Source organism: Centrocercus urophasianus, unplaced genomic scaffold (assembly GCF_019232065.1).
Source record: "Centrocercus urophasianus isolate 14NV4802_14NV808 unplaced genomic scaffold, USGS_Curo_1.0 seq_24, whole genome shotgun sequence".
Taxonomy (NCBI): Eukaryota; Metazoa; Chordata; class Aves; order Galliformes; family Phasianidae; genus Centrocercus; species Centrocercus urophasianus.
Window position 1 is genome coordinate 86,804 of NW_024884800.1, and position 13,331 is coordinate 100,134.

Genomic DNA, 13,331 nt, shown 5'->3' on the forward strand with positions numbered 1-13,331 from the left:
AGGCAGCTATGAGAACGTTGTACATGACAGCATGCTCAATGAATGTGCTCATGAGTCAAAGAGACCATTGACTTACCACAGTACCTCTGAGCTGCACATGACTCAGACTAAATAAGACAAAAAGATCTATCACCACCACTGCCGTCCTCTTATTCTGATAAGTGCAATTGCCCGTAACTCGCAGCTAATGTTCAAAATAATGCTTTCAGTAAGGACCAGAAATCCCAGTGACATCAGATACGCAAATGAACTTCAGAACCCGGGGCTTTCCCGGTTTCTCGGGCACCTGATTTCGGGGACGATGGACCACTCCTCAGCTTTTGCCCCGGTGGGCCTCAGCCGCCGTCACCAACGCCGCTCCCCTTCCGAGGCCGCCTCGCAAAGGGTCCCTCCAGCGGGGCAAGGCCTGCAGTAGTCCCGGCGGCGTCTCCCGGCCCCGCCTTCCGACGCCGCGAGGCAGGAAAGCGCCGCGCCCTGCTAACGGGGCCGGGCCGCGCCCCGGTACAGCCCCAAAAGAAGGCGGCCGCCGGCGGGGTGGGGTTTGCGCCGGGACAGGCGGGCGAGAGAATCCCGTTAGAAGCAGTGCGGAGAACCCCAGCAGCGCAGGACGAGCGGCCCGCCGTGCCCAAAACGCCGGGAAGATGCCGAAAACGGTGAGCCGCTCCGGGAGGGTGAGGCGGCTGTCCGGCCCCGAGTTTCCTCTGGGGCACGGCGGGGTTGGGACGGCGGAGCCTCGGCTGCCCGCCCCGTCGGGCATCGGGAGCTCTTCGCGGCCGGGCTCGCCGCGTTCCTGGTGGCTGGGCCTCGGAGGTATCGGCGGAGGCGGCGGCCGCCGATCGGCTGTGACCCGGGGAGGGAGGAAGGGTCTCTGGGGAGTGCAGCGCGGGCCCGGCGGTGAGGATGCGGCGGGTGGGGAGGGATCCGCCCGCCCCTCCATCTTGCGCCGCGCTCCTCGCCGGTCGCTTCCTGTCCCGCCGCAGCATCCCGCGCCTGGAGGGGCCGGGCCGGGCGGGAGGCGGCCGCCTGACCAGCGGCGAGCGAGGAGCTCCGCCCGGATGCCGCCTGTCCTCCTCTGTAAAATGCCTGAATAAAGAGGCGCCTTTTTGCTCTGCTCTGCTTTGCCGGCGTCTTCTGTGTTGTGAGCGCGTTGAGTGAATCTTTGGAGAACCCGATGGGGAATTAATTAAATCTATGGTTATCTCTCGTGTGCTTTGCGCAGAGGAGAAGTTTGGGGTTTTCACAACTGTAATTAGTCAGTTTAGGTTGCTAGGGGAGGTTTGTCCCAGCTTGACTCCAAGTATTTCTTGGCTGGAGAGATCTTGATACTTCAGAAAGTCTGTTCAAGTCCGTACTTGACTCTTTGTTACAACAGGAGTTCAGTGACTAATAGGGAGCGCTTTTTTTTTTTTTTTTTTTTTTTTCCTTCTCAATTTAATTTCTCCTGTCTGCAGAAGGAATTGGTCCCTGCCCTTCGTTGATAAAACAGGAAGGAGCAGACTGGAAGGCTCTGGATGTTTCCTCACTCAGAATGTTCTGAAACGGCCTAGGGACTTGTGATCTTAAACTGAAAGACCGTATCTCTTACATCGAGAGAAGTGGGGGGGAGAACCAAACAAAATAACCACACCCCTCCATAAGGGGAAGTTGAAACAGGATCCACCCTGATTTTTTTTTTTTTAAGTAGTTTAATGTTATCGTTTTAAAATAGATATTAATTACATACTTAATTGACTTCTGTTTTTCTTGGTGTATTAAATACCAGCATGCCAGATCTCCGAGATGAGGTGGATTAATGTGTTTTAGAGTTTTCCTTTTTGTTTGTTTGCTTATTTTTGCTTTTAATTTTAAACATTGGAGTATTAAAAGAAATCAAATTCAACCCTTAAAGATTGAGAACACAGTACTTACTAAAGGTTTTGGAAGGCCTTTCTTCAAACAATAGTAATGATTAGTGAAGAGTTACTTCCTAAAAAAGGCAAAAAATTCAGTAAGATCAACAGAATTAGCTCAGGTTAAGAGACTTCTGTGTAAAGTGCAGTTGAGGCTTTTTAGCCTGATGAGGACTTGCAGTTGTGGAATGACTTTTTTTATCATGAATCAGACCAAAAATCCCGAATATGTCATGGAGAGGCTTATGAGGCAGTGTTCCCTGCTGTTAGGATGAATCCAAGTGTTTTGACACTGCATTACAAGGTGCTTACAGCCTCCTTTTAATCTGGAGACACACCCTAAGCTGGATTCACGTTTGCTATCTGCTGCTTTCTAGTTCTGACAGAACAGTCAGAGCTGGAATAGATAAAGAAGTTTAGGTATTTTGTTATACTTTGCAGAGAGTGGGTCACATGTTTGTGCTTGTTGAGAGAGAAAGCTGCAGGCCTCCTGCTAGAGGAGTCGCTTCAGTTTCCTGCCCCATCTGCCGCAATTGCAGGCTCAACTGAAATTATACTTTAAGCATCATTTCTTGAGCTGTGGTTTACAGGAACAGGAAACACTGGCATAACTGTGTAATCAGTTCTTCATGTGAAAGAAACATGACCACTAACATGCTAGCTTAAGATTTGCTAATAAATACTTAATTAACAAAACAATAAAACACAAGTAACTTTCCTTAATTGAGGTCAAATGTAGGTGAAACTTGAGCAGATAGATGTAGCTGTATGTAGGCTTCATTACAAAAATAAATCCATTGTGAAGAAGACAGATGGAGGAAATGTTCCAGGGAACAGTTCTAGCTGGGCAGGAAAAACATTTGTGTCTAAAGTGTTTGGTAGCTCTTATCATTCATCTCACCAAGCATACAGAACATGCTGTGGCTGCTTTGTGGCTTGGGCAGCAAAACCTGCTGAGTTCTGAGGCCCTGCTTTCTGGTAAGCCAGGCTAAATGTTAACATATCTAGCTAGAAATTGCTTGTTACATGAGATTTGTTCACAGGGGCACTATGCTTTAGTACACTATTAATAGGAGTCCAAGATTAAATCAGGTAACCTTCGAACTAGTGGCACATGATTTGCTGTTGTGAAGTGTAGTGTCTGCAGTCAAGATGGGGTTTTGTTGAAGGCCTTGTAAACTATGTAGAAAATGCATCATAGATCTGCTTACTAATCCTGCCACACTCTTCCCAGGAAGGCTTCATTGTTTTATCTTGAGTGCTCTTATAGTTGAGCAGCCAACTCTGTATATACTTTTCTAAAAGACGTGCAGGATGTAAACAGCTGAAGTACTTGTAAAAGAGGACTACAATTCCCCCTACACTTTGTACTGCAAAGGGGTGGAAGTGGTTGGTTGGTAGAATGCCTCTTGCAAACTGCTGTCAATTTCAAACTCTGCTGGCTGTGAGAAGTCAGTTGGCTGTGATTGGCTCTGATCTCATGTTCGCTGTCTTGTACTCTGGTCTAGAGCCATTTCAGGGATGATAGAACTGAATGTCACAGTAGGTTCCAAATCTTGATAAAAATGAATGTGTTGTCCCATTGACAGCTGGTCCAAGCCCCATGGTTAATTGCTTTAACTTTAATACTGCAAGAAATATTTATCTGTGAAGAGATAATGGAAGGAAAGACAACTCTTCTGTGCCAGTTGCATCTATTTCAATGCTGATATTTCAATGTATTTTTAGCTATTTTGTCCGTGAATGTACTGGCTTAGTGGCTATGTGACTGGTTTTGTCACTGAGAATTTGGGAGTGTGAGCATCTACCTTGTTTGAAGTGTGTGACTGTCCCATCACTGGGAACTGAGCAGTTCTGTTTTAAGTAACGTGGATAAATTGATATAATCAGAGCTAACAGATTCAAAGTGGGGATTGTGAAGTTTGGACTCCTCTTTCTGTATTAGCAGAACTGTTTCTTTGTATTTAAGGAACATAAGTCTTCTATGTTTCAAAGTGTTATTGCAGAGAAAATCAGCTTTGACAAGCATGAAGTCCTCAGAACAAAAAAGCGGTGAGATTGGCAGGTCTCAAGCTCACTATGATAGTTCGGATTTAAAAATAAATCTAATTTGCTGCTGCCTTTTCCCTTAATATTTTCTAAAACTCAGCGTAACAGATGCCAAAAGATGCATGAAGGACCCTGCCTGTAGCTGATATTGATGTACTCCAGTTGGACTCCAGATGTCTTTAGGATTGGAGTAGGTCTGGTTAGAAGAAAGGTTGTTGTGGGACTGCATAGCAAGTATCAGGAGATCCTGCTGGATCATTTTGTGAGGTGTGGCAGCTTCCTACTAAACACTGCAACCAAGTGGCAGCTATAAGCAGATTGCTACATTTGTATTATTGGATTATTATTATTTTTTTCTTGTGGACTCTTCTAGTCGTCTTAAAAGCTGGAGGCAGAGGGTAGGCAGCAGTGGGAACTGTAACTAGAAATGGATGGGCACTTACTTTTGGTGCCCTGGATTGGAATCCTACTGTACTGTAACAGAACACTGAAAGCATTCCAGATGCCTTCTGCCTACCAGGGGTTGATCCTGGGATGTTTTATCTCCCTTTTTCCCTCCCTCGGTATAACTCAAAAAGTTTGGCACTGCTGATCGAAGTTGGGCTGATGTTGTTGCTAACTAGTTGGGCAAACCAATCCATTGTATCTGTCTTCTAGCACTCTCATGCATTGAATTGAACTGAAAAGGTGTGACTGAGAGCTCTCAGGCCTCGCTTTGTGTAGAAGCTGATTTTGCCATTGGTGAATTTCAGATCAGTTTGTACTTAGGAAGCAACAATGGCTAAAACATGCTGAGTGTGCTGTAGGACCAGGTTAACTAGCAGGGCTATAGATTTATATCTGTCGTGGGATGTTTATACCCTACCTTGCATTGTGTTCCTTGATCTGGCAGAAGTAGCAAGGTTTTACTTCTTGGGCAGATGAACCAGTTGGTGCTGATGATACTGAGCATAGGCTTTAGTTCGTACTTCTGAGCCTCTTCTATGCTGCAGTTAAAAAGGTATTTTCGATAACCTTTGTGCTCACTTTGTTTATACATAATGCTAACATCTTACTTCCCTTTCTTATGGAAAGCCCTACCTCCAACTGTCAATGCACTGTGGAAAACATCCATTACAGCGGTTTTAAACTGTGGCGAGGAAGGCCTATCCTGAGTGCCTGATCTAAACTGGTAGTCGTGACCTAGTTCGTAAAACTAAATGGCGTATTATTAGGGTTGAGTGCTTATCATATCAGACGTTCAATAGGATTAAATATTAGTTGATTTGATCTTTAATTCTTGGCTTTCTGGTTTGTTTCTTGAGCAAGAAGTAGTCTGGTAAGGTGCTTATAATAAAAGCCCCAGAAAAGCTTTAGATTTGCTACTTCTGTAAGAATCCTATGGGGGAAATAGTGCTTATTATCAGAGGACTGGTCATTACTTGCTTCTTGCAAATGTTGTATCACTTTATCTCATTTACAGGCAGTAATTTTTTTGGACCTGCAAGGGGTTGGCAGCACTTTCCTTGGGGGCAACTGCCTCATCTGATTAATCAACCCCTGATTGTTAATTGCAATTCTTGCTTTTCTCATGCAGCTGCTTTATAAGATGTCTTAATATGGACTCCTTTTTTTGACAGGAAATGTCATTGTTGCCTCTAGAGGAAACTCATTTCTGTTGTTTTATGCATAGTGGCTGTGATATCTGGTCTGAAGTGAATTCCTCTTTGTGCAGAGCTTGTTGACGTCTCTAGACAGCTTCATAAAAGACAGTTGGCAAACTGTTTCAAATACCTTCTGGGCACCTTCAAATACCAACTGGGTTGGGGGGGAGGGGAGAGGGGAAGAGAATCCTTGAGTTGCTGGGATCTCTGCATCCTTTCTGATCAACTAACACCTCTCAGGGAAACTTGTCTGGCAGAGGGAGCTCTGGCCCTGCTCCCAGTTTTAAAGGAAACTGACTAAAAGCTTCCTCTAACTACGTCATCTCCTGCACTCTTTCCTGGCTTGGTGCAGCTTAAACAGCCTTATTTGGCTGACTTTCTTTTTTTCCTCTTTTTTTTTTTTTTTTTTTTCTTCTGTGCCCAAGAAGTCTTCCCTGAATTTGCCCAATAAAGCTGCTGTCTGTGCTCAGGCATTGTTCTAAGGATTACAGTGGAGTGCTTCTAAAAGAGTTCCGAGATCTCAGTACTAACTCCTGGACCCCCCCCCCCCGCAAAGGTGTCTTGTTTGTCTGCCTTCTGGATGTGATGATAGTGGAAATCTACTTCCTCTGTGAGGAGTGTCCCTGCTGTTGCAGACACAATGATGGAAAAGAGGAAATCCTTCTCTGCCTAGGAATAATGGGGGACATCTAACTAACTGTTTTAAAAGAAGAGCAACTAGTTAATTGCTTTCTTTTCCATGGCTGTGTTTGAGAACAGCAAGGATTTGCATAGTGCAGCCAGTATTGCTGTATCAAAGGAATTTGTTTTTATCCTACCAGAAATTTCTAGAGCAGGCTGAAGTCTCTAGATTCATGGAAAACTAATTTTGGGTTAACCTCTTTGTAACAACTTGAGTGCTCCAGCTGGAGAAACACATAGAAGTTTTCTAGATGTTGTTGGCATTATACCCTCCCTTCTGACTACAGTAGCTAACTGTTGGCTCTTACTGTAAATAGATGGTGGAGTAAATACTTGGCAGTCAGGTAGTAACAAAATCACTGGTGACTTAGTGATTATAAAGACACAGTCAACTGCAGCTGTTCGGAGGTTGAAAATCTGAAAATGCAGAGATTTGGGCCTTATGTTTGCAAGAGGCAATTATATCTGTAGCAAATGTGGACACGTGGCTTCCCTCCTGTGTATCTCTGAAAGGGTATCTTTGCTTCTGCCAATGTCTGGTCCTCCAATGGAGCAGTGAGGCAGTCAGAAATTTCTGGCCTATGTATATTCATTTTCTGAACCTCTATTAATTTTTGATGCCTCTGAAGCTGCAGCTGTCCTGAGCAACCTATTCTCACATAGTCAGATGAAGCATGGGGGAATAATTTTCTGTTCTCATCCCAAATATGTTCACACCCAGGCATAGAAAAGGAGGTTTTTTGGGGGGCTGTACGTGGTTTTTTCTTCCCATTGGCCATGATTGGTTGACTAACAGCTACAGGCAAAAAAGAGAGGTGCCCCAAAAAGGAAGAATGAATGAAAAAATTCTGAATCAGATCAGTTCTTTGGAGTGAGGCGATTAGGCATGCTGAGAAGGAAGAGATGGTTTTTGTTTTGTTTGTTTTTTAACCGGTTCTGCATAGAGATAAAGAAATATCTGAAAAGATCAGAAAGAAGATAACTGAAGTAGTGAAGCAGAATAGTGCAGACTGATCTATGCTCTCCTGCAAGTTTGTAGCACTGCTGATCACTCTTAGCCTTAGCGAAAGGCTTCTGAAGAGGATGCTAACTTCAGCAGCGTACTGGAGTGTAAATAATGCAAAGCTTTTATTTTATTTATTTTTTGAGATTAAATCAGTGTCAGACAAGCTTACATGCAGCATAGTGGAGAACTGTGCTTCTGCTGCAGCGTGCTTTCCTATGTTCTCCAGATATTCTTTTTTTTTAGGCAAAAAGAACGTCTTCCTGCAGACTTGAGCCATTCTTGTCTGTTTATCACTGGCTTCTCCTTTTCCCGTTACTAAGCCCTTATGACTTTCAACTTTCTTTTTCTCTGGATTAGGTGCAGTTAAGGTGGGGAAGTGACTAAGTAGTGGAAAAGTGCAATCAATCATTTAGTCACACCATTTAATAAATGCACTTCTTTTTCTGTAACACAGTCCTATGAAACATGCAGTTGTAGCCTAAATCTCTCCTTTTCAGTATAGCTCAAAAGCTATACCAAATTCACTCTTGAGTGTTTGTTCTCTACTTTGTTGCACTATAAAAACTGACCTGACAGACAAATTTTAGAGTGAAGTGTTAGAACTCTCAACAACTCCGCTAGCCCCCTTGGTCTCTTTTTATTCATAATGCCTTTAAGAATAAGAATTTTTTTTATCCTTTAAATATTCTACTCTGGAATAGTGATTAAAATAGTGATCTGTGTATATTTCCTCAATACACTGTATGTCCTTTCAGGCTGGCTGCTTGATGGGCAAGATGGTTGTGGTTATATGTTTTTCTCTATTGAAATTCAGAACTTGTTGTTCTAACTGGTTAGTACAGGGTAGCTACCTCTCCAGCAGCTTTTGTGGTCTTGCAGAGTTATCAGAATTTAAGCTGAGGAAGATCTCTGGAGGTCATCTGGTCCTATTTCATGCTCAGAGGAAGGCTGATATCAAGGCTGAATCACTTTCTAAGTTGGATTGAATTGTTCAGAGTCTTGTGTTTGTTGCAGTGAGACAGTAGTTCTTGACTTCTTCACACACAGTGTGGAAATACTTGAATTTGGAAAGTATTATGTAGATGCCTGGAAGTTCTTAAGATTACCTTCAGGAGTGTGGAGGGATGGAGACAGTGGAAGAGCTATTCATTTATATCGACAAAAACAAACAAACAAACAAACAAACAAACAAAAAAAACAACAAAAAAACCACCAAAACCCTATCAAAAGCAACCCCTTTTTTCTTTTTTTTTTTTTCTATTAAAAAGTTTTTGAGTATACCCAGCTTGTCTGTTCAGTGTGTTGGTGCAGTTGATCTGCACAAGGTGTCTGTGTCCAGCAGTAGCCTAGAAATGGTTTCCCATAGAAAGCTAATCCTTGGCCACAAGATCACGTTAAGCTGTCAGAGCCCTGAGGCGCAGATAGCGATGATGCATTTCATCGGCGCTTCTTAGCGATGCTTACAGTACTGTTTGAGGATATGCAGCCCTGTAGAAGGCTGGGAATAGTTTGTTTCAGTAGCAGTTCACTGAGAGTCTGAAGCTTTGTTCTTTTCTTTCAGTTGTAGCGGTTACAGTTCTCTGTAGTGACAACCAGGCTTTACCAAAAAGTTACCAGATACTCATACTGCTCCAAAGGAGGCTCTGGGAGGCTGCATTATGGTGACAGGCCTCTTGGGATGGTGGTGTGACCGCACCCTGTGTGTGCTGGCACTGCTCTCTCCAGGCTGCAGCCAGCAGCTCTACACCCACCCTTTTGGGACACAGGGTTCTGTGTATTCTGCTGTTGTAGCTACTCTCTATATTAGGAAAGCTCAAGTGCTTGAATTATACAGAGCTTAAAATAACAGAAGGTACTTCAGCGATCACAAGCTGGTCTTTTATAAGCTATGTACAGTCCCAACAGAGCTATTGGAAACCTAAAATAGGTTGGAGAGGGAAGCAAATGTGGGTGGGGAAATTTACGCTTAAAGTACTATAGCTTCTTCAGGGAAATCCTTCATTTTAGAGAACTGTGACCTAAATAAGTGTAGAAGCAGCCAGCATGCATGAGACCCTGTACTGAAAGGAAATTGCAGGATTTTCCTAGCTCACTGAAAATGATATAACTGAAAATCACAGGATGATGAAACAGCTTTACCTCACATTTGACTCTGCCTGCAGTTAAATTTGGAGGGATGGCTCATAGTCTGGGCAGTTGAATCCCACAATAAGGCTATGTTCTAACTCCTGGAAGTCTGGCTATTGTTCAAGATACTCAGTGAGCTCTGTGAGCTGGCCAAGAGCTCAAAGTGCCACACCCAAGCACTGCTTTGAAAGTCTGGAAAAGGCAGCTGCTGCATGTAGCTGCCCTTCTTGCTGATTATCAGCAAGCCTAAGAGCTGCACGTCTCTTGGTGGAAGAGCAGGGAAGCATCTGAAACAGTTGAGTACGTTTCTAACTTGTTCTTCCGAACATGAGAATCCTTCTGCAGAAGTAAGAGCTCAGTTACAGAAGTGATCTTTGTGCATCTACCAGGAAATTCTCTTGAATGATAAGTGCACCTTCTGCGTGTGGCTTTCTTATTGCCCTGCGTTTCAAGTTACTGCTAAGACTGCTCCTGACTGTAGGTGAATTTGGAGACCTTTACGTAGGGAATTAGTTGTTCAGTCCGTTAACCTATGAACCTTTAGGTACTTAACGTTCATGTGGTGTGCCTGTGTGGGTCACATTTGTTAGCATCCTGTCTTGATCTTGTTTTGAGCTCCTGCCAACAAGATTGCTGGCTGTAATTTTGGCAGGTGTTTACTGGATGCTAGGTTTGTAAAGCCTGTTGATAGTTTGAAAATGCATCTTGGCTACCAGACGTCTTCTTAACACCTTGAACTATTTATTTTAGTTGCTAAATGGTACTTGGAAATCTCCTGTCTTTGAAATGAAGCTTGGAAGGAAAGGACTAGACTAATGCAAGTTTAAGGGGCAAAAAGCTGCTGTCTAGCAGCCTTCTCAGAAAATCTGATCTGCTTCCAGTGATGGTGTTGGAATTGTTTCATGTGTTCAATTACTACAGTAGCAGCCAGGGTCGTAACACTGATTTTAATGGGGAGGGTGAACCAAAACACTTGTTTGTAACCTGTAACTGTGATTGCCTGAGAAGTGTGCTCAATAGCTGTGAGAAATGTCACGCCCACTGCTACCGGCATTTCAAACGCGCCCACTGCTCTGTTGAGCGCCGTTAAGTTGAAGAGCATTAATGAGGGATGTGGTTAAGCTCAGACATGTGAAGCACAGCTGCCAACCCCACTATTAGGGTAAAGAGGCCATAATAGGCATACATTGTTTCTCAGGAGAGTGGCACCTTCTAGCATGCACAGAACAAATTAAAAAATGGTAATAAAAACTAAGAAAAAAAGAAAAAAAAAACAGCAAACAAAAACCAAAGTTTGCTGGTAGCATGGCGGTCAAGTGATTTGTATGGCTAGATTTTGCTTTGCTTTCTCTCTGTAGAGTGAACTGTAGAAGGGGAGAATTTTTTGTGCTTAGTGTTGCTAGGCTTTTAGCAGCCATTGTGTTGAAGTACCACTGGTAGGATGTACCTGGTTACTCTCTGCTTGGCTGTAAAGGAAGGAATTATATTCAAGTAACTTTAACTGGGAAAAGTGTTACTGAGGACTTTGGAGGAGGAGCTGTGTAGAGGAATTCCCTGCCTTTTTTTTTTTTTTTTTTTTTTTCCTTTTTAATTGTGAATGACTTACTTGGTAGTAGTCTTGGGAAGAACTTCTACAGGAATAAAAGTTGCCTAAACCTGATCATTAATTAAACCAGGTAAGCAATGCCCCCAGAATTTTAAAATTCTGTGTTCTCCATCCCATTAACAGGCACTGATAAAGCTCTGGTTTACTATGAGCTTGTGTTATAGTGTGTGCTTGCTAGCACTGTTGAAAAAAGCCCAGATCTTTGAAATACTGGTTATGAGACAACAGAAGTTGAAGCAGAGTGAGTAGCTGAAGACAGCCTCTAAAGTGCGGGCAAGGTAAAAGTCAGGCCTTTTGAGCAAGGAACAGGCTTTTCTGAAGCTCTCTTGCGAGATCTGTCGGTATGGTTTGAGGGAGACCTGGATTTTTAAAAAGGATGTCCTTTGAGGTTGTAAGTTTGGTTCACTACTTGGGGAAAAAGGGCTTCGGCATGTATGAAGATACCTGAAGTAGCCACCCTGACTTAATATGAGTACCAAATCTCTTGTCTGAGGGGCTTGTTCTGAGGATCCCCTCAGGTTCAGCTGTTTCATCCTGTGATCTGGCCCCTTGGTCTATTGATCAGTTGTAAAGAGAGACTTCAGCAAAAAGCTAGCTTGTCACATTTTATCTCAAGAACCAGAAAAGCAACAAAGTACTGCTGTGTTGCTCTGCTCTGTAGGCATTACCTTTTCAATTGCAAAAGGTGTCTTTAAAGAGAGAGTTCTTTTCGTGGCTGCATTCCAGTTTATTTTTGACTGTATGAAAGAATTTTATTGTCTCTGGGATGTGAAGTATCCAACTTCATGTCACTGTGGAGAAAATGGAAGAGCTGTGAGGAGATCCCTTGTGAGAAAGAGGAATTGAAAGGCAGAATATCTTGGCTGTGACCCTAGCACAGATATGTGTTGGTAGGTGAAAGATTCAAAAGCTTGTGCCTGTCTGCAGTTTCTTGTAGCTCTGCTGATGAGGGTAGTTACAGGAACTAGTTGCTCTTGCCTGCTGCACTGCGCTACTGTCCTGTGCCAAAGACAGACTTTCTCCAACAAGAGGCTGTTCTACTGAGAACCAGGAGTGCGAGTCATTCACTGATATGCCTCTTCACAGAACTCAGGTGCTTTTTATTTTACTTTTGTAGCCTGTTGCTCTCAGTTCTGCTGTACAGCTCATTGAATCTTATGGTAACAGGAACATAAGAGTTTTTGAACTATGGCTAACAAGTGTTTTCAGGAATGTGTAATTTAGAGGGACGCTTGCTATATCAGTTAGCATAGAGGCTTTGCTCTTCAGCTAGAAAATTCCCACAGTAGGGCAAGAGAAGTCTTGAGGAGATGTCTGCCAACATGCTGTATTGCTTCTGATTGTGATAGATATCTAAATCTGCTGAAAGGGCACATGAAATAAGAGGGGCAGCACTCTTGTCAGGAGTAATGCAGTTTTCACTATTCTTATTAATAATTGGGCTAAAGAAGTGTTTTTGCGAAGTAGACAAGTAAGATATTAAATGTACAGTAAATACTGGTCATCGAAATGTAAATTATGTAGAGCTGCAAAGCCTGACTGCAAGCTTTTTTGGGGGGGGGGAAAAACAAACTTTGCTGGAATCCTACTTTTGTGTTCATGTGGTTGAATGACTTGCCTTTTAAATCATGGATTGAAATAATAGTCTTTTGTGGTAACAATCAAGCAAACATGTTTAGGGCTCTGACGCTATGGTGTGACAGGGCTTATGTTAGGGTAAACAATTTAGTTTCCTTTTTGAATCTGACTGCTTATATTGTGTACCAGATTTTTAGTGCAACCTCAGTCAGCTTCCTCTGTCCATTTCAAGAACAGAGATTGGTTCTTTCACCTACTGGATATGCTGCTTTCTATAAACCATGTGAGAATATTTGTATAGAAAATGCTAGTACAGTGGCCCCCAAATCTGTTTATTTTGAAACCGTTTGTCAGATAAAGCAAAAGTTTTCTACTCTTCCAATCTCTGCATGGGACAGAGGACTTCTAAAAAACTTGCATGTTAGTCTCCAAGCACTAGAGGAGTGGGTAACCAGTAGCATGGGTATTGCTTTAGTGGTCGGTGTGCTCTAACCAGCTGTCCCTCTCTGTCCTGCTAGTGGTGCTAAATCAACTCCACAAAGTTGCATTTTGCTGGCGGTTAAAGGCAGAGTGTTTTCTGCACTGGTATCACTTCTCTTGGTGTCTCTACAGAAGTGAGGTAAAATGTCAGATGCATGCTTGTGTCAGGGCATGTCTGGTTTCTTCCAGTTTGGGCTCTGCCTCCTCCACCCTTTCTCAGTTCAGTTTCTGCGAGTATAATCTTGAAAGCTGTGAACTTTCTCAATCTTGAC

General features: G+C 43.2%; 1 protein-coding gene across 2 annotated transcripts in view; it reads left to right on the forward strand.

Annotated features, from left to right (window-relative positions):
* Positions 1 to 534: 534 nt before the first annotated feature.
* Positions 535 to 13,331, forward strand: part of MSN (moesin) — a 36,447-nt gene continuing 23,650 nt past the window's right edge. Inside the window, exon 1 of one of the 2 annotated variants that reach the window (XM_042825298.1) lies at positions 535 to 653. In XM_042825298.1, the coding sequence (XP_042681232.1) occupies positions 642 to 653 (12 nt within the window). In that variant the 5' untranslated portion in view covers positions 535 to 641. Of the gene's footprint in view, positions 654 to 11,965; positions 12,095 to 13,331 lie in introns of those variants that run through there. The other variant, XM_042825297.1, reaches the window with a different exon arrangement.